The sequence below is a fragment of the Pundamilia nyererei genome, unplaced genomic scaffold, assembly GCF_000239375.1.
Source record: "Pundamilia nyererei isolate P.nyererei 1_Seehausen unplaced genomic scaffold, PunNye1.0 scaffold00006, whole genome shotgun sequence".
Classification (NCBI taxonomy): domain Eukaryota; kingdom Metazoa; phylum Chordata; class Actinopteri; order Cichliformes; family Cichlidae; genus Pundamilia; species Pundamilia nyererei.
Window position 1 is genome coordinate 622,457 of NW_005187407.1, and position 19,515 is coordinate 641,971.

Genomic DNA, 19,515 nt, shown 5'->3' on the forward strand with positions numbered 1-19,515 from the left:
AATCAACAACTGACAATGACTAATTAATATTAAAATCTGTAACATACTGTATTGTTTGGAGTTTAGTCTGTTACTGTTACTGTTTTTACCATTTCTTCTTGGAGCAACTGTAACCCACATAATTTCCTTAATTTAATAAAGTATTCTGATTCTGATGGTTTCAGGATGACCTGCCATTATCCACTGACACATCTGCTTACCTGTATCTTTTGCTCGTTTCTCCTCCTCTGCTTTTCTCTTTTTTCTAAACTGAGCACCTGATGGCTTTGAACTTTTCTTGTCCATCTTCCATTGGTTTTAATTTTGCACTCCAATATGAACACAAATCCCCCAACTCGAGGATCGCCACGACATAACCTAATAGACCTACACCTCAATTCACAGACTCGCTTTGTCTAGGGTTTATTTCTGGGATTTCGCACAACTCAGGACTCAAAACATCAATACATAATGGGCTTGGATTTACAACACTATGAATGAAATGTGCTTTGTTTCGAAGCAGCCGGCCCCTCCCCTTTCAACGGGTTGTGTGTTTGAGACTTTAAATCATCAAACTGTAAAATAGAAATTTTAAATTGTTACCCCTCTCTTTACCCCTGGTCCTAAAGTGTATGTTTATTTTCTTACTCTTCTTATATTTATTGTTTGTTTACTTGCACTGCTGTAACTGGAGCCTCGTCGTCTCGTCTCTCTATATACTGGACTGTATGTAGCGGAGATGACAGTAAAGTTTACTTTGACTTCAGCAGCAGGCTGTTTGTCTGGTGTTTTTGTTGGTTTGTTTGTTTTTATTTTGTTTTATTTTGCGAGTTGGTTATTAGATGCTGCTTCAGCCAGCCAGAGAATCCCCCGCCGCCCCGTCCTCTCCTCCCTGTGCCACACGCAGCAGGCGCACCTTGCAAACGGAGGGCGCCCTTACTCCCAGCAAATGGGCGATAGAAAACCAATCGGTGCCTGTGCCATTCCTAATATGCGCTGGCATGACGTCAGGGCAGCATGAGAACGAGCAATTTAAAAAAAAAATTTTTTTGCCGATGCCCATGATACCGCCCCCCACCACGATGCTGCCCCGGGCAACCGCCCGTGTCGCCCGCATCAAGAACCGCTACTGTTCACATCCTTCACCTGCCTGCACTGTCTCCTGTGCTCACACATAGTCGGGCTTTGCTCGCCCTCTGCTGGATATATTCAGTATTACAACAACAGTGTGACTGTTGTAATAGTCACAAAAAACCAGCAAAAGGAGATTACGTTTCTTTACTTACTGTTATTTTTAAAGTTAATAACCGACTGTTTTGTGTGGCTCTTTGTTTCCCCCATGACAGAAGATCACCCATGTGTAACCCACCACCTATCACCAAGACCACCTTCACAGGTACGTAGACAGAAGAACGGCATGACTTGATGATCTTTGTCTACTGTGTGTACGCGTGTGTACGCGTGTGGTTCACAGCACTTTGTAAAGCAATATTTACCTCACTTTGGCACACAGGGATCTCTAGTGCAGAAGCAGATGATAAGCAACGATAGTGAAATACAGATAATAACTTAAAATATGTAATAAATGGCTCATTCATTGTCTAAAAGCTGGTGATCAGTTCTGAGTAGAACTAAAAGGAGAGCCTTACCAGAGTAGTCTCATCCATAACTGAAACTGGGATTAAATAGTTTATAGTAACAAAACGGAAGCGCTATCATTATCATGATGTCTTTTATCAGTTTTAAGATGATAAATATGATAACAATGAAGGGCTGTCAAGCACACAAAAAGTTGTGCAATAAGCCCAAACAAACAAACAAACAAACCCATGAGCCAGAATATAAATATGAACTGTATATTTCACAGAGAAGTGGTTCACAGCAACAATAATTAGACTGTCCGATAGTATGGTGAAGTGTTTGTTTTTATTTGGTAACACGTCTCTATTCTAAGAAGCACTCATGGGGCTGTAGCAACAGACAGATCACTGTTCCCATAACAGATTAATAGGTTGTGTGTGTGTGTGTATATATATAGTAATACTTGTCTTGGATAACCTAATGTGTTGAACACATTGGACAGATACCCTGTACTGCACAGATTGTCTGGTCTGCTTTAAGTGTTTTTGTTGTGAGGAAGACATGGCACAGACAGTGTTAGCTGGCTAGAATAGACTTGCCCTTGACAGTCACTTTGCTTTTTAGCAGTGTCAATGGCTGCGACCCAGCTTGTGTTTGCAGGAAAGACCAAATAACCTTCACCATTAATAAATAATTTCACTGTGCATTGCTCGGTAAAATGATCATGAGCGCGCACGCACAAACACATGGACATAGATATGCTCAATAAAAGGACAAAACTATATATTATTCTATATATTTATAATAGTCATTTATTAAGGGTGCCAAATTTTTGCTTACTCTTGTATTTGTGGGCAATCCTTACAGATGTTAAAATCGAAATCTCGAGACTTACCAACCTGCTTATATATTAAGAACCACTGACATCGTGCTATATTTAGAAAATAATCTGGTGCACAGCCCTGCCATAAACTGGTGACAGCTGTGAGTCATGAGCATAATTATTTGAGACTATTGACTGATACTTGTAACGCAAAGGCTTATTGAGCCTGCAACAAGTCGCATTGCAGAGAAAGACAATAAAGGGAGTATAATTAAAATTAAGTCGGTAAATCAGTCAAGGAGAAGATGCTGGTCAATAAAAGTGAGATTGCATGTAGGGCTCTTTGCCCCTTCCTCTGCTTGTCTTTCCATCTTTAGCTTCCTGCCCCTGCTTGCCAGAGCAGTTTTTTTTTTCTTCTGTTATCGGAAAGATGCACTAATAGTTCTTTGACCTTTTACCTGTTGTGGATGAGAATAGTTGCTGGTTAAAGTAAAGAGGGAGAGACAGACAACGATTTCAAGTTTCAAGCAATGCAGGCAGGCAGTAATTTGCATAATTGATTCAAACGGTTATGGCAGCTTTTTAAACATTTAGGCACTGAGGTGAGTTTAAAGAGATGCACGTGTCACTCGCATTCAGTATTCAACACAGTAGAATTATGTTTTTGGTTACATTCATTCTTTTTCCTTTTTTTATTGCACGCGATGCGGCCAGAAGCTATTTTCAAAGCTGATGCTAAACTCAGTGTCACAAGAGCTGTCCTTCCTCCCGAGCTCTGCGTTCTCCTTCCTTTTCCTCCTTGCTGCTCCTCTTCCTCTCTCCTCTTCTCATCGTCTCCCACTCCAACTTCACTGTCAAGCTGTTCCGGTACATAGTTTGGCTGCAGCCCTGCGTCTGTGCAGCAGAGTGGCCTCTCTGAGCGCCGGTGTCTGATGTCGCACTAAGCATGAGAAGAATGTCATTGACGTCAGTGCAGTTGCTGTCAGAAAGAGTAGCACCCCAGCCACTGACACCACACCAGGGAGAGAGACACCGAGAGAGAAAAGGAGACTGAGGGGAAGCGAAGCGAGAGACAAAAAAATAGGAGCAAGAGAGAGAGAGAGACAAAGAGGGGAAGGATGATCAGTGGAGAAGTGTGGGAGAGGAAGGGGACTAATGGAAGCAGGGTGGGAAAGATTTGTCAAAGACAATGAAGCGGGATAGGGGTTCAGAGTATGAGGTCATAGAAAGGCATTGTTGTGCACAAAACAGACCCATATGGTAACAAAATTAGTGTGCATCTCTTCCAAATATAATGCATGAGATATTAATAAAATTTACTTATCTTGTCCTACTTGTGCAATCGAGAGCTATGAACTTGAAAACTTAACTGTACACATTTACATCAGTAAAGTCAATATGAAGACAGAGCAGTGTTTCCCAAAGGCTTTAAGGCACTTTAAACACTTCCTACAAATGCTAAGTTGATATGGCATCACGAAACTAAATGTAGTCCTCGTGTGTTTTAATCTGCCACTGCCTTGTCTGTGTAACTGAATTATGGCTTTAGTGACCACACATCACAGATCACATTGCATTAAACCCCTGTGTGCTTTCCTAAATTAGTTAAGGCATCAATATTAATTGGCTTCTGACAAGGTGACATTTTCTGCTAACATAGGCTGACTTTGAGACTTTGATCTCAAACGAAAAGAAAAGGATACCGTGGCACTGCGATGTCGGGCTCATCACGCTAAACCGCTGCCATCTTCACAATATGGTCTGCCATCTATTTGTTTACCTCTCTCTTTTGGTGTATTTGTATGCTGAGCACATATTGGCATGCATGCACACTCAGTATAGGGAGCTCCCAGCTCTGGCTTCTCACTTCCAGCAGTCCAGTCCTTGTTTTGATGATCTCCCTTCCCCATCCACAGTGCGGTCCTCTCAGGCTTTAGGTACAGCTTGGGGAGAGCAGCACGTTTGGCTACCAGGGACGCTGAAGCAACAGCAGCCCACCCCCTATACACACACACACACACACACACAGCATCCATAGGAAACACTGTCCAGCGTACACACACAGCACTGGATTATACCCTTTGCTTCCCGGATACCATGGATTTTTTCATTGGCAGAGAGGCTATGGAGACAAAATCATGATGTGTTATGGTTAGCATTTTGTCTGGTGTGAGTGTGCATGTGCATGCATGTGTGCGTCTGTTGGTGTCCGTGTATTTGTATGTGTGTGTGTCTGTGAGATGTATTTCTTAACCATGTCAAGTTGCTGTGAACGATCTTGTGTTTGTTCCACCCTGGACAATAGTGACATGGATCTTGCCTGGTTCTGAGCCTCTCACTGGATCCTCTTTTCCCTGATCCCCGTCTTCGCTCCATCCCTCCTATGGCAGACATGGGCCTGCTAAGCAGACTGTTGTTCATCTTGCTACATGACTGGAATTATACTTCTCTTATGAATCATACAGTAAACCCTATACACCCAGATCACTGAGTAGAATGTGTGTGCTGTGTATGGGTGATAGTGAGGAAGTCTGTTTTTCTGCTGTTGCTCTCTTTGCTCTGTGGTTTACGTCTCTATTCTCTGCCGATGTTTCCTTACTGTTAACGAGCATCTGGACACACTGAATTGACTCGGGGTGGCTGTTTGCCATCCATCTCTCACAGCCATACTCCCAGGGATTGTATCTGACTTAAAAGGAAGAAGCCGGGAACTGTGGGACTGCGGTGAAGGTTTCTTTTCTCCATGGGGAATCAATGAGCTTGGCTACAGCTGACCTCTGCTCATCTGCGGGTTAGGATACGGGACATAAAGGCCCTGCTCCCACGCCCCCCACCCCTACCCCCTCAGCTGGCTCACCTGTCCAGTATGAAGAGTCACCCATGTGTCTACTCGGGGTATCCCAGCTTAGCTGTTTGTGGGGTGGGAGACCCCGGGCCTGGACCGTCCACTAGCCCTCTGAAGCGGGTCCTTACTGATCCCCTGCCCTCCTGTCTTGCCCCTGCAGAGGAGGCCTACCAGAAACTGGCCACTGAGACCCTGGAGGAGCTGGACTGGTGCCTGGACCAGCTGGAGACGCTGCAGACGAGACACTCAGTCAGTGAGATGGCTTCAAACAAGGTAAGAATAGCTAAAAAGTTGTTGTTGTGGGTTTTTGTTTTTTTAAATTCATGGCAGTATATGTTATAAGTATTCTCTGTCTCTGTAATGTGGAAGTTGCTTCCTCCTGGGTTTCACTTTAGTGTTTGTCTGCTTTGTTTTAATTTTGTGGCGTTTGAGCAAAATATAGTGTAGCGCTGATGCTGTGTGGGACATCCAGTACACTGTATGTGCTAAACTCTACTTGAAGTTGCACTTTTACAAATATTTACAGTATATACAGAGTTTCCTGCAGATTGAAAGTGCTAAGAAGCTAAACTACTAAATGAAGCTTGACTGCTTAACAGAACTGCATTCAATGATTAACTTTATATATCTTTTAAAAAGAAATTGTGCAGCACACTTTCATGGGAGTTGTCATGTTGCTAACCCACGCCTGTGTTTTTACACGTCCATCTAAAAGAAAAAGAAATGTAAAAATACAGTCATTTTACTCATCTTATACAAAACTCTTGTATAAGTTTAAATGCCGTAATGGCTTGGTTTTTTTCTTGGACAAAGCTTAGGTCACTTTTAGCACTGCATTAGCAAACTAACAAACAATAGTGAGATCCATTGTATCACAGGCTGTCGATGTAGTTGATTTTAAACATAATTCCATTGTCTTTAGACCTCCTCATCCCCAATAATGACTCATTATGAACCCACTGTAAAAGCAGCACTGTAGAAACTTGATTCTTCCACATTTTGTTTGTTTGTGTGTGTGTGTGGTTGATCTATGTGCTGCTTGATTATGTGGTTTAATGTCTTTCTTAATACTCGTCAGTCATTACACCGCACATTGGTCTGTTTATGTTATATGGTCTATATATGTTAGCGATAGCATCGTCATGCAAGCGAGGAGTTTTGGTATGAGCATGCTCAGTCGCTTCCACTGCGTGTGTGTGTCCGTGTGTGTGAGAGTGTTAGTGTGCTGCTCTGAATGCTGATCAGCTCTGGGCTGTGGTGATGTCAGACACTGTGATGTCACACGAGGTGGGACGAACCAAGAGGAGAGACAGACAAAGGAATCAAACAAAAAGCACAGGTTCACCTCTGATGTTAGTGCGATCACACACATCACGCTGCACATCTACCTCATTTAAATTTAAAAAAAATCACTTCTTTAAAAAGAGAGAGAGAGAGAGAGAGGTAAAAGAAAAACTGTAACATGCTCTCTTTTATCAGCACAGCTATCTTTGGTCGTCATGGCAACAGCCACAGGCTCAGCCGCCCTGCTATCTCACTTCAGCAATGCACACATACACACTCACACACGTACAGACAAAGACATCACATGTAATACAGTCGCTACATCTCCCACACATGGCCATTACTTTATGTGTGGAGCCCGCAGACTTTAACATCGGTGTTTAAAGGTATCCTCAGCTCATCATCGAGATAAATAAAAGAAACCCAAAAAAAAAAAGAAGATTGAATTCATTTGAGGAAAATGGAATAAAATTACGGAAAAATCACTTCTCTCAGTGTTTGGGACCATTGTTAAAACTCACCGCCCATAAAGTACAGTTCCTTGTGGGTTCCCATTCATCATCTCTGCCCTCAAATCAGGTCACAATATATTCTGGTGAAATACTGCACGTCACCTCGGAATATCACTATTCCCAAGGTTACTCTGTTAGGCTTAGAGGCTGCTGTAACAGTAGGTTAGGCAAGGTCAGTTTGCCCTCCAGGACATTCGTACTGCCATTCTACTTAATGCACTTTCACACAGTAGCTAAAAACACACACAGCACACACACCCAGTGTACACCAAATGAAACAAGTTGTTTGCAGTTGTAACACCTTCTTTGACATTAAAAGTGCACATGTCTCTGCAACCCAGTATCACGGCAAAACCTGTAATAGAATCGCTGAGCCACTGGCATAGCTTGTCCATTTCCAGCTTTGACTCTTAGACATTATTAACACAGTTACACGGACAATATGTACATATTAGCCACCTAGCTTAATCGATTCTACTGATTAAGGACCCTGAAATGTACTTCACATGTTTTTTTACTCACTACTGACTTCTTGGCTTTTTTAAAATTATTATTATTATTATTATTATTATCTCCCCCTGCTGGTAATTCAACTTCTGCATGTGTGTCTATTTCACCCTTTTGCAGAGGCAAAGTGTGAAATTGACACACGTCTAACAGACAGCGTGTCTATTAGACGCTTTGCTGTAATCTCGTATAGGTCTCTGAGGTGACACTTGTTGGTTCTCTGTGGGTTCAAGTTCAGGATACTCCCGTGGTTAGATATTTTTCCTTTGTGTGTGATTAAGTATTTCGGGGATTCTTTTGCTCTTCTGTAAGATCGATGTGCACTAGTCAAGTCTGATTAGCGTTGGCTGTTTTCTCATTTGAAATATCAGGGTGTCATGCTTGGATGTTCAGGTTCGAAGGTGTCCTTTTTACTAAAGGCAAGAACTCTTTCCCCCATTTGGACTCCTACTATGGGCAACTGTTGTTACTCTTTTCTGAACTGAGTGGTTTCTTCCAGAACAAAATGACAAGGTGTGAATCAGAAGTTAGTGATTGTGATCTTTTTGTATACAACTTACTAGGGCGTCCCTTGGAAAAACCTAGAACCTATTCTGATGGTCGTCAAAAATTGTCTTTATTGATGTTTATTGAGGTCTCAGAACTCGTCATTAAGGGTACTGGGGAGGTGATCAAATGTCTTTTTATGTGGGAAGGAGTTAAGACTTGTGTATTTTGGTTGTGTCGTGATCTCATCTGCGGATCTCCTGGCATATGGCAAGTGACTCATTAAAACTTTCTTTCTGTTTTTCTGGCATCACCATTTTAGTAAGTCTGATTCACTTGCAGTGCGACTGGTGCCACACCTGAACAAGAATCTGGATCGTGTCACTTCTCTTTTTAACCTAAACCTGTAAGGTTGAGCTTCCCTGTCTTTTGCAAATCAGCAGCAGCCAGTGGGTGTTGGTGGATATCTTCTGTTTTCATAATGACTCTCTAATTGTTGCAGCAGGTAAAGTAAATACCAAAGTCTATAATATGGACCTGTGCTAAATTATGCTTTTCCTGTTATATATGCACACTGCTATAATGGCAGGTGCTGCTATTGAATGTGGCCAAAGTTTCAAATAATGAGGCCAACAGACAATATGTGCAAGTATAACCAGTAACTGATTATACTGTATCTCCTCCACTTGTTGCAGTGATACTTTTAAATGATTAAAAGTATTATTCTTTTGATATTTCACTATTAGTGTTTCTTAGCAGCTCATTTCAAGAAAGAGCAAGAGGTTCCTTAGGAAACACCTAGTTTAGCAGCCTCTCATCACTGATCTCAGATCTGTGCGAGGAGAGGTTTCTGCTTTTTCTGAATAACATGTAGCTTCCCTTAAGAATTCAAACTGTCTTGTCCCTAAAAGTTGGATCTAGTTCAGCGAGGAGGGCTTACACATGCGATGCGGTTCAGACTCATTCTTCAGTGGCTGAATTAGTGGCTAGTTCTCTTTGCTTTTGCATCTTGCTGCTGATCTTAGTTTTCATAGGTATACTTTGTGCTATAAATGGTACATGGACTAGTATTTGTGTGGTACAGCCCTTTTCCTAACAGTCATGCACTATGTATTGGCCCTGTGACACATTTTTACGTGTGGATTGGAGGAGCCGGGGGATCGAACCACCAACCAGTCTTACCATTACCTGTTTGTAGCCTTCCTACATATGGATTTCCTCCTTGGTGTCTTCTGTATGTCATGAATGGGTGACAGACCCATTTCATCTATAACACTGACAACAATTAAAGTGTTCCTGCTCCCTCTGCGGAGAGGGGGCGTCTGCTGCCCGAATAAATGCAGAATGTGAGAAACGAAAAAAATACATTGATCTGGAGGTGTTGCGAGCTATATATACACAGCAGGAACAGATATTTTTGGTCACAACACACATCTATGCTCGGTGTGACACTTTCCAATTTTTACCCAATAGTTTGAGTTCACACCTCTTGGCTAAGCTATTGCTTTGTGTGTGTTTGCGTGACAGCGAGTGGGAGTTTGTGTGGATTAGTGAGGTGTAAGCAGGCGTTGTTTAAACTGTCCACCTGAGAGGAGACCATGTGTTGTGCGTGCACACATGTGCGTGTGTGTTGGGCCTGTGCTGGCCTGCTTGGCTGTGAGTCAATCAAAGCGACTGGATCTCAGCGAGCCGGTGGGCTCATCTGTTCCAGTGTAGCTGTAAATTACTCACAGTGCCAAACAGGCTGTGGAAGTGGGGCGTAAAGTAATCAGAGACAGATTTGGTCCCTTTTCAATCAATGTAAACACTCGACACATGCATGCACACATGTGCGTTTACATACACAACATGAAAAAGAAAGAACAGACTCTAAATCTAAAGAAACGCAGGGGCTGTGGATGTTTTGTGTGGGTGTGCGCAAGTTTCAATAACCTGATTATGGTTCAAATTTTCACTGTTTTTTAAAGATTCAAATTTTTAAAAAGAAGTTTATATGAACCATATAAAGATCTGGAATAATCTTTTTAACTTTGACAATTGTAATTTTATATTCTGTTTATTAATGCTCATCAGCATTACTAAGGCCTTTTGCAGGCAGCCTTTGCAGTCCTTTCGACGTTAGCTATGTTAGCGGCCGACATCATCCCCGACATTTATGCTTGTGTGTCATGGATTACGCGTTAATTACCGTGCGGTTGTGTTCCACTGTTTTACATGTGGTGCCAGCCGATAGAAATTAATAAAATGCTGGGCCTTTTTTCCCCTCATCTCCCAGATGTTTGATGCCGCCCTTTTTTCAGGGGCAAACATGCTCTTCTCTCAAGTTTTATCTCTTCATTGTACATTCCCTGCCCTGCAACAGACTGGCCATCTGTCCAGGGTGTACCCTGCCTCTCGCCCTATGGTAGCTGGGATAGGCTCCAACCACCCCCGCAACCCTAATAAGGATAGGACCATGTGTCAGACACCCCTGGTTTATGGGGTGGGGTAAGTTAGATGGTGGTGATGATTAGAAAAATGATCCATCATCATCATCATCATCACTGCAATATTTATCAGTAAAGCTGTAATATCAAAACTTGCACGCTGTCTGAACTCTGAACATTGATTGGAAATGTTTTTGGACCAGTACCTCAACAGGTAATTTGAAGAGCATACACAAGTGTTTATACTAAGACATTTCTTTAAATAAACCAATGTCCAAAGTAAACATGTTTTTCACCAAAGTTTGGTTCTGCTTTTCCTAGAAATACCCCCTGTCCAGATCCTAAGAATAGTATCACAGTTCAGAATTTTCCACACCTGCAATTACAAGAAGCAGCCCAGTAATTATTTGAGCTTACACATCTAATATCACTCATTTTGGTAGGACAAGATTCAGATGCCCTGTACATTTGAATTGCAGCAAACTGCAAACAGCTCTCTGTCAATGCCCTTTTTTTTCACTGGGACATCGTTGGTGAGCTGACTCAACGTGGGTTTTCCTGTAAAATTTCAAATTTAAGACTTGAGATTATCGGCGGATAATTCAATAATGCTGGATGTCAACATTAAAAAATGACTGCTGGAGACATGAAATGCACTCATAAAGCATCAGGTGGATATACTCACTTTGGAGGTGTTTGTCGCTTGGTGCTGCTTCAGAAAGAAAAACAAAAAACTCCTGCTTGAATAAGGTTTCATCTTTTGCCTTCGATTAAAGCGACGACCTCCCGAGCTTGCTGACACGCACACGGAGCAGCCTGTGTGGCTGCAGCACTTTTAGTTTCTGTCCTATTGAGCCCACTTCAGATAACTGTGACGCTCATTCTTATTGTAAGACTAATGATGGGGTTTTTTTGTGTGTGTGTTTACATCATCTCATCAGTGATGCTGCTGTGACTCACCTCGCTTGAATACCGGGGTGGAAGGTGACCTCAGCTTTTTTTAAATATTATATCATGTTGGATGAGGTAACCTGCACTTGTATATCAAGCTGTGCAGAAGGTTAGAACAGTTGGCCATGCATCTTGTATATGAACATGTTTTGCATACACACAAATGTAGGTGTGTACTGTACACACACACATGCATATGCAAACTAACATCCCCCTTGCACCGCAGGAATTAAAGGAAAGGGAAGGGGTAGATTTTTCCACTGACCTCAGTCCCAGCCAATCAAACAGCAGGCAGTCTCAGGTCTGTTCCAATCCAAACCAATCAGAGATGATGATGAGCTCACACTTCTTTCATATCCGGGCCCTGATTCGCTGCCGCCGTACGACCGTGTGAGGGAGGCAGCCTGTGCGCTTCACATGGGAGCTTGTGTCACACATACAGAAGCAGCCAGGCAGTCCTGTTTGGGAGCTGCTGAGAGAAAAATTTTGCTGTCCTGGTGCTTTGGCATCTACTAAGCATCCGCACCATCATCAATTATTCACAGACTCAGCAGTGCATCCCTGTGCCTGACTCTGTGTGTTCACATGCCAATCTGTGTCACCGTGTGTGGTCACAATATGCTCGCATCGGATCTTTGGGGAGACACGTTTCTTCCGCTTCTCTGTCAGAATCTGTTTTTCTTCGGCTTGGTTCTTTGGTTATTTGCAGGGCAAGAACGCAATGCTTCACTGACGGACTCTGCACAGCTGATTTACTTGGAATCGAGCTCTGCGGGCTCCTCAGGTTGAGGTATTTTAACTGGCGGGAACTGCCTTTGTTTTACTAGCTGTCTAGTGTTTTCATTGACTGAGCAGTATACCGGACTATAAACCTGCACCTTTTCTGCTTCTGGATAGGTTTGCTTGATTTGTCAAAATGCCTGAAGCAAATTATTTGCTCTCTGTGTCCTGGGGATACATAAAGGTAAGATCCCTTCTTATATTAGTGTAGTTTTTTTATATATTCATATGCTTCACACCTAGTTTGACGTGATTGCTTAAATTAATTTTCATCGAGAGGACGTGGTTTTTTTGTAACTTTCATCCCTCAGACCAGTTGAGATATACGAAGCACGTCATATATCTCCTCAAACTGTTGCTGCATTGGTGTGAGATTTCTGGGTCCGTTTTCCATTTTGATGCATTTGATGTGAAGAGCCAATGTTGTACTCGCATGGTGCTGCCTGGGTGTAATTCACAGAAAAAAATGATAATTTAGGTGACTTTGGATTCAAGAGCAAAGATGTTTTCACAAAATCTCTGGATCGTTATTTCCATTCTGGTTGTTTCAAAGGTTAAACGGCACAAGTGGCCTCTTAGGTCAAAGAAAACAGCAACTCTTAGGTCTCTCCTTTTTAGGTCCATAATCTTTTAATTTTACGTTATACAGATATCTGGAAATCTTGTAGGTTGCATTTTTATTTATATGTTGCTATTTTTATATGTTTGTAATTATTGTATTTGTCGCTTTTCTGCAACAATGGCTGCAAGTGGCTCGCAGCCTCTGGTGTCATCATTATAAAAAAGCCTGTGGGTGTTCTTAAATCGGACTGAGCTCTAAAGAGACTCCTGTGGTGTTATGGCTTGCTTAAAGTGATCAGTATGGCTTTACATAAATCATTGATATACACTGTGCATTTTACAATTTCATAATTAAATTCATTCATAATTAAATAATGCAGTGAGGGGTTTTTTAAATATCTGTTTTGTAACTTTGTGGTTTGGAACATCAGTGATTTAAAGCGTTTGCCTCCACATCAATCAATTTGGTTTTCAAAACCAAAGCTGCAGCTAAATTTGGGCCTGCCACTTCAATTAGGCACCGGAGAGCTAAGAGCAAATGAGGAATAAACAAATGCTGTCAGTTTTTTCAGGGCAGCAGCCCTCTAAATCTGTGTGTGTGTGTGTGTGTGTGTGTGTGTGTGTGTGTGTTAAAGTGAGAGAAGGTGAAATTTCTGGGAATAACTACTGTATTGATCCTTGAAATTTTAAAAATCTGTCTGCAAAAGACTGTTGCTATTAGGAATGTGTATGCCATCAAATCATCTGTTTTCTTTACATGCATAGATTTTTTTTTTTTTCACGTTCTGGAACTTGAACTATGTTTTCAGTTTCTGTTCTTTACTTGAAAATGACATTATTAAGTGCCTCTGAACACCTCTGACCTGAAAAACCAAGTAATTGTGATTATGCCTTTTTCCGAGACACTGAACCCATTATTCATATACGTGTGTGTGCTCCGCTTTCAGTTCAAGAGGATGTTGAATAGAGAGCTCACGCACCTCTCGGAGATGAGCCGCTCTGGGAACCAAGTCTCTGAGTTCATCTCCAACACCTTCCTGGGTGAGTGATGACACGGGTAGATAGACTCGCCCTTCTTCCTGCATCGTGACAATCTTTGTATTCACTTTTCTGTTCTTTTTTTTTCTGCACTGTGTCTCTCCAGACAAGCAGCATGAAGTCGAGATGCCATCCCCTCAAACGCAAAAGGAGAAGGAGAAGAAGAACAAGCCCATGTCTCAGATCAGTGGGGTGAAAAAGCTGCAGCACTCATCCAGCCTCACAAACTCGAACATCCCTCGATTTGGAGTCAAGACCGAGACCGAAGATGAACTTGCTAAGGTGTGTTTGTGTGCATAGTTTACATAAATATAGTGCACAGTGTGTGCAATTTGATGTATATAGTTGAGGGAATTTATTTCTGATCTTATCTCATTGTTTTTTGGGGTTTTGATTTTTTCAGGAGTTGGAGCATGTGAATAAATGGGGCCTTAATGTTTTTAAAATCTCTGAATTTTCTGGGAATCGACCACTGACAGTCATGATGTACACAATATTCCAGGTAAAGACTTCCCTCTTCTGTTTTTCTGGCTCTTTTGCTGCTTGATGAATCCCCAAATTGTCCAAACCGTCTTAATTGTAATACCCCCCCCCTTTATTTCTTATTTGCAGGAGAGAGACTTGTTAAAAACTTTTAAAATTCCACTCGACACCTTTATAACCTACCTGATGACCTTAGAAGACCATTACCATGCCGATGTGGCCTATCATAACAACATCCATGCTGCTGACGTCACCCAGTCAACTCACGTGCTGCTATCCACCCCTGCCCTTGAGGTGAGGTGCAAGTGCACGCACACACACAAAGACATGGAGCACTCTTGTACACATGCATTGACATGCATATACTCACAAACACGTAGGCCATGCTTCCACAATCAGCTTCAATCAAACTCCTTCTCCACGTCCAATCAATGGCTCTAAACTTGAAAGGGTATTTTTATCCAGCGAGCTGACTCTCGCATCAGTGCCCTCCGCTCTCCCTTCAACACTTGCTTCTTCTTCTTTCCAGGCTGTGTTCACAGACCTTGAGATCCTCGCTGCCATCTTTGCCAGTGCAATTCATGACGTGGACCATCCCGGAGTCTCGAACCAGTTCCTCATTAACACCAGTAAGCCTGAATATGAGTGTTAGCAACTGTGTCATTACCAAGTATTCACAAACGCACACACTCTGGCACAAAGGTGAGAACATGCACATTGATGCCTCTGCTTCGTTAGCAAGCATACATATGCACACACTCTGCATTATAAATATAATTTCTCTCATAAATCGCATTTCATAATTAATCCAAACTCTGAATTGATTCTTGCATCAACTCCAAATGTGCGGGTTGGGCTTAAACACTTAGTGCCTGCACACATGCACGTGTTTACCAGCATGTTTTTTGCAGGCACGTGTGATGGCTTTGACATGTGATTCCAAAGCAGAGGAGTTCAAAGAGACGATCAATAATTGCCCTAATCCCTGTACTCAACATCATTCAGGATTCTTAGGAAAACGTCCTTCTGAGGACAAATGTAGCCACACTATATGTGCTGACCTCAATATTTTCTTGTTTACATCAAGCGGTAGCTAATCAACGCTGAGAGTCTTATTTCTTTTTATAGGCCATTGCATTTTGGTTGCTAAATTCCAGTAATCCCCATTGTTGAGTGAAGGGTAGACATCACAAAGACAGATTTATCAAAACCTAAAGAAATAAAAGCCAGATAATCTGTGTGACTCACTAACACCAAGAGTAGTGATAGAAGCATCTCAACTGAGCTTATAACCATGCCAGACTTGCATGCCTGCTTCATGTTGTTGTGTTTGTTAATGTATCCCTGAGCTAGACACTAAACCCCTGTTATCTCACTTTAACTGACTCACTTGCTTATGGTTAGCAGTATCACAAATATCACCTTAATTTGACGGTTTAGAGGAAAACTCAAACAAAAGCAGTTTATATCCACTGGGCACAAATGCATAAGAGTATTACTAACACCAGCCTCAGAACAGAAGGCACACTATGCAGTCGCATACACGTAGCACACACATAAAATGTGTAGTGCTTACCATAAGCCCCAAATGGGGAATCCCTGCAGTAAAGGCAGTGTGAGTCATCCTTGTTAAGTGCCACCAGAATGATCTGCTGTCAGCCAGAGAGCAACGGAGCAGGATCCCCTTTCTCTGTTCTGCTGCTCGGTTTCACTGTGGCCAAGACTAATGCATCTTAATGGAAAATCTAAATACAGCTAGAGGTCCTTCAAATGACCGCGAGTGGGAAATCTCTCAGCGGTAAACATGATGGGGCTTTCTTCTGCTGCTCATTCACCAAGGAATCCATAGCAGCACACATAAAATTCAGCAAGACACCATTAGAGAAATTTGTTGCACTAATAGGCGATTGTTGCACATTTATTGTCTTATGGATCTAATTAAACTGAAATGCACAGTTTAGAATTGCTGTTCCCATCTATGGTAATTTGTATTTGGCAGTATGGTTTTGGCACATGCACATGTGTGGAAAGCACAAGGCACTGAGAGCAGCAGCAACACCTCCAGAACAGAACAAGAGCAGGCATGCATGACTGCAGACACTGATTTAACAGGACAAAGCATGAAAAGGAAGAGATGGGGTGGCGCGCAGCGTGTATCAACTTAAGCTTAGCCTAAAAGCAACTTGAAAAGAATTTCCAGTTGGATGTACAGAAGTGTACCAGCGGACTTATCAGCTTCCTGCTAAGTTTCTGCAAACTAAACTAACCAACCGTTTCCCCCCTGCAGATTCAGAGTTGGCACTGATGTACAATGACTCGTCCGTCTTAGAGAACCATCATCTAGCAGTCGGTTTCAAGCTCCTGCAAGAGGAGAACTGTGACATCTTCCAAAACTTGACCAAAAAACAAAGACAATCACTGCGAAAGATGGTCATTGACATCGTAAGTGAAAAGAGTTTCATCTTTTGTAATAAAGGCTGAGTAGAAAGCCTTGTGTAGTATATTACGTACAAATTAAGCGACAGTGTTCTTTGCTGAGTACTAGTAACAGTTTGTTGTTGGTCTTTATAAAGGTGCTAGCTACAGACATGTCCAAGCACATGAATCTGCTGGCTGATCTGAAAACAATGGTGGAAACTAAGAAAGTGACCAGCTCTGGTGTCTTACTGCTGGATAACTATTCTGACAGGATACAGGTAAAACTGGCTGTCTAATATCCACGTCTCTGTTGTAGTATTTCCTGCTGCTGTCTATAGTGTCTTTTGGGACATTGGCGCTGTGTTTTAGACTGTGTTACCGGTCACATTCAGGTTCTCCAGAACATGGTGCACTGTGCAGATTTGAGCAACCCCACCAAGCCTCTGCAGCTGTACCGGCAGTGGACGGATCGCATCATGGAAGAGTTTTTCAGCCAAGGTGACCGAGAACGGGAGAGGGGCATGGAGATCAGCCCCATGTGTGACAAACACAATGCCTCAGTAGAAAAGAGCCAGGTAACACACACACAGGCAGATAAGTGTACTGTACTTGTGTACTGTGTAGACACACACTGAGAGTCCTGTTTTTCCTGCGTGTCCTCTGTAGGTTGGATTCATAGACTATATCGTCCACCCTTTGTGGGAGACGTGGGCTGACCTGGTCCATCCGGATGCCCAGGACATCCTGGACACGTTAGAAGACAACAGAGAGTGGTACCAAAGCACCATCCCCCAAAGTCCCTCCCCTGCGTTGGACGAGCCTGAGGACAGCACTCGACCTCCGGGAGGGGACAAGTTCCAATTCGAGCTCACCCTGGAGGAGGACGGGGAGTCGGACACTGAGAAAGACAGCGGCAGCCAGCCAGAGGAGGAGGAGGAGGAGGAGGAAGAGGAGGAGGAGGAAAACAGCTGTACTGATTCTAAAACACTCTGTACGCAGGACTCTGAATCAACAGAGATACCTTTGGACGAACAGGTGGGGGAGGACGATGACGATGATGATGAGGTAGTAGAAGAGGGAGAAACACCCTGCTCACAATCATGTGTTGTCGAGGAAGAGGTAGCAGAAGAGGAGGAGGAAGAGGAGGAAGAGGAGAAAGCGAAATCCCCTGACACATAGCAGTTTATGGACAGCATCTGATTAACTCTTCTTCTTAGTAATGACAGATGATTATTTATAGAATATTTTTTGGGTTTTGTTGAATCTGTGTGTGTTTTTATACATCCATGTTTCTGGTTCCAAAGCGTGCGCTGCTCCCCACCTTGGCCACTCCTCCCTGCCCGCTTTGTTCAGACACGCCCACTGGTACTACTTCAAGTTTTTTTGCACTCAGGAAAACTCCTTTCCATTCCCATTTGTACTGAAGTGGTGTGTCTTTATTTCACCTTTACAGCCCCCTCCCTTTTACAGGCTTAAGTTTGTGGACCAGCAGTTCAGTCTCCTCCGTGCTGTTCTTACTGTACGTAACATCACGTTTTCCTCCTTTTCTGCTTCGTCTCAGCCTCGCCCGAAGGTTTGCCAGTGTTTCCGTGTTTTATTAAGTGCCCATACTCTACAGAGACAGTTGTTGGCGTGTTCAAGGAGAACCTCCCTCTCGGTTAGGTCATATCCCCCCCTCCCGCTACAAATTAGGAGGCACGTTATGCTGTCATCCGGTCGAGAAAACCTGATGGGGCGCCGCAGAGATGAAAGCTGCAGCACACCGGGGAACTTTTTGAGACACATTTCTGCTGTGGAAGTCTTCCTTGAAAACCTGACTGACACCAAGCTCAAATCGAAACGGCTGTGTCGCTGTCCTAGACCTCTTTAATTTTTTTGTACCGTACTGTATGTAAGATTCAGATATTTTCTAGAATTTACTTTTGCAATCTTAGGCTCTGTTTTGTTAGAAATAAAGAAAACGAGGGAACTTTTGGAAACTAATGGGGGAGAAACGTGTCGTAGATATTCAGTGTTTTTTTGTTTTGTTTTTTTTCCTTGAAGGGGATATCTTTACAGCTGGGTTACATTGAGTGTTCTGAGCTGTTTGCACTTGCTCCAATAGCATTTATACTACTATTTCCATGCCACTGTACTCATATTTGGTTTGTCCTGTCAGTTTGAATTTTGGAATTCATTCATAATAACTATTGTTTTTGGTGAGCGTCTTCACCGAGAAGGAAGCATGAAAGCCGAGGTTTTCACACTTCAGTTACATTGTTACAAGCCTTTAAATTTAATTGTCGTTGCCTGCAGTTCTTTTGAACACATCCTAAGACAATGCAATGCTTTGTAGTTGATACAAAAAGCACCTTTTTTAGAAGCTTGTTTAGTGCTCCAAGTATACAGAAATAGAAATGGTATTATAGGGTGATTTTATACAAATGCTACGAAAGCTTTTTATCGTCCTTCTTTTCATTTTCTTGCCCTTATTTGACACGCACATCAAGAACTGCTGCTTTTTTCCAGTCACTGTGTTTTCTTTTACCTGTTGTAAATGTGCTTTTCATCACGAACACATTTTTGTTCTTATAGGGTTTTTTTGCCTACACGACGTTAACTCCAGTTACTGTCTTTGTTTTCGACAAGACAATCAGCTCCATCGTGCAGTCGTCAGATATCCTCTACAGATATCCAGATACTCTTGCACAGATACATATATTCGTTTATGATTACATTTATTGTTTTATTTAAACTCGCCAAAACGCGTGCGCACATAGGCTTGAACGTTGTCGCCCTACATCACAGCCAAAACTCTTCACTTTTTTCTATCATATTTTACGCCTCAATTTATTATTTATT

General features: G+C 42.5%; 1 protein-coding gene across 10 annotated transcripts in view; it reads left to right on the forward strand.

The window, feature by feature from the left end:
- Positions 1-19,509, forward strand: part of pde4d (phosphodiesterase 4D, cAMP-specific) — a 203,691-nt gene extending 184,182 nt beyond the window's left edge. For 9 of the 10 annotated variants that reach the window (XM_013914808.1, XM_013914821.1, XM_013914818.1 and 6 more), the window contains 11 exons: positions 1,326-1,375; positions 5,389-5,501; positions 13,683-13,776; positions 13,880-14,055; positions 14,177-14,275; positions 14,386-14,550; positions 14,786-14,885; positions 16,544-16,698; positions 16,830-16,952; positions 17,067-17,249; positions 17,341-19,509. In XM_013914808.1, coding sequence (XP_013770262.1) covers positions 1,326-1,375; positions 5,389-5,501; positions 13,683-13,776; positions 13,880-14,055; positions 14,177-14,275; positions 14,386-14,550; positions 14,786-14,885; positions 16,544-16,698; positions 16,830-16,952; positions 17,067-17,249; positions 17,341-17,853 — 1,771 coding nt within the window. In that variant the 3' untranslated portion in view covers positions 17,854-19,509. Of the gene's footprint in view, positions 1-1,325; positions 1,376-5,388; positions 5,502-11,845; positions 12,359-13,682; positions 13,777-13,879; positions 14,056-14,176; positions 14,276-14,385; positions 14,551-14,785; positions 14,886-16,543; positions 16,699-16,829; positions 16,953-17,066; positions 17,250-17,340 lie in introns of those variants that run through there. The other variant, XM_013914820.1, reaches the window with a different exon arrangement.
- The last annotated feature ends 6 nt before the right edge of the window (positions 19,510-19,515 follow it).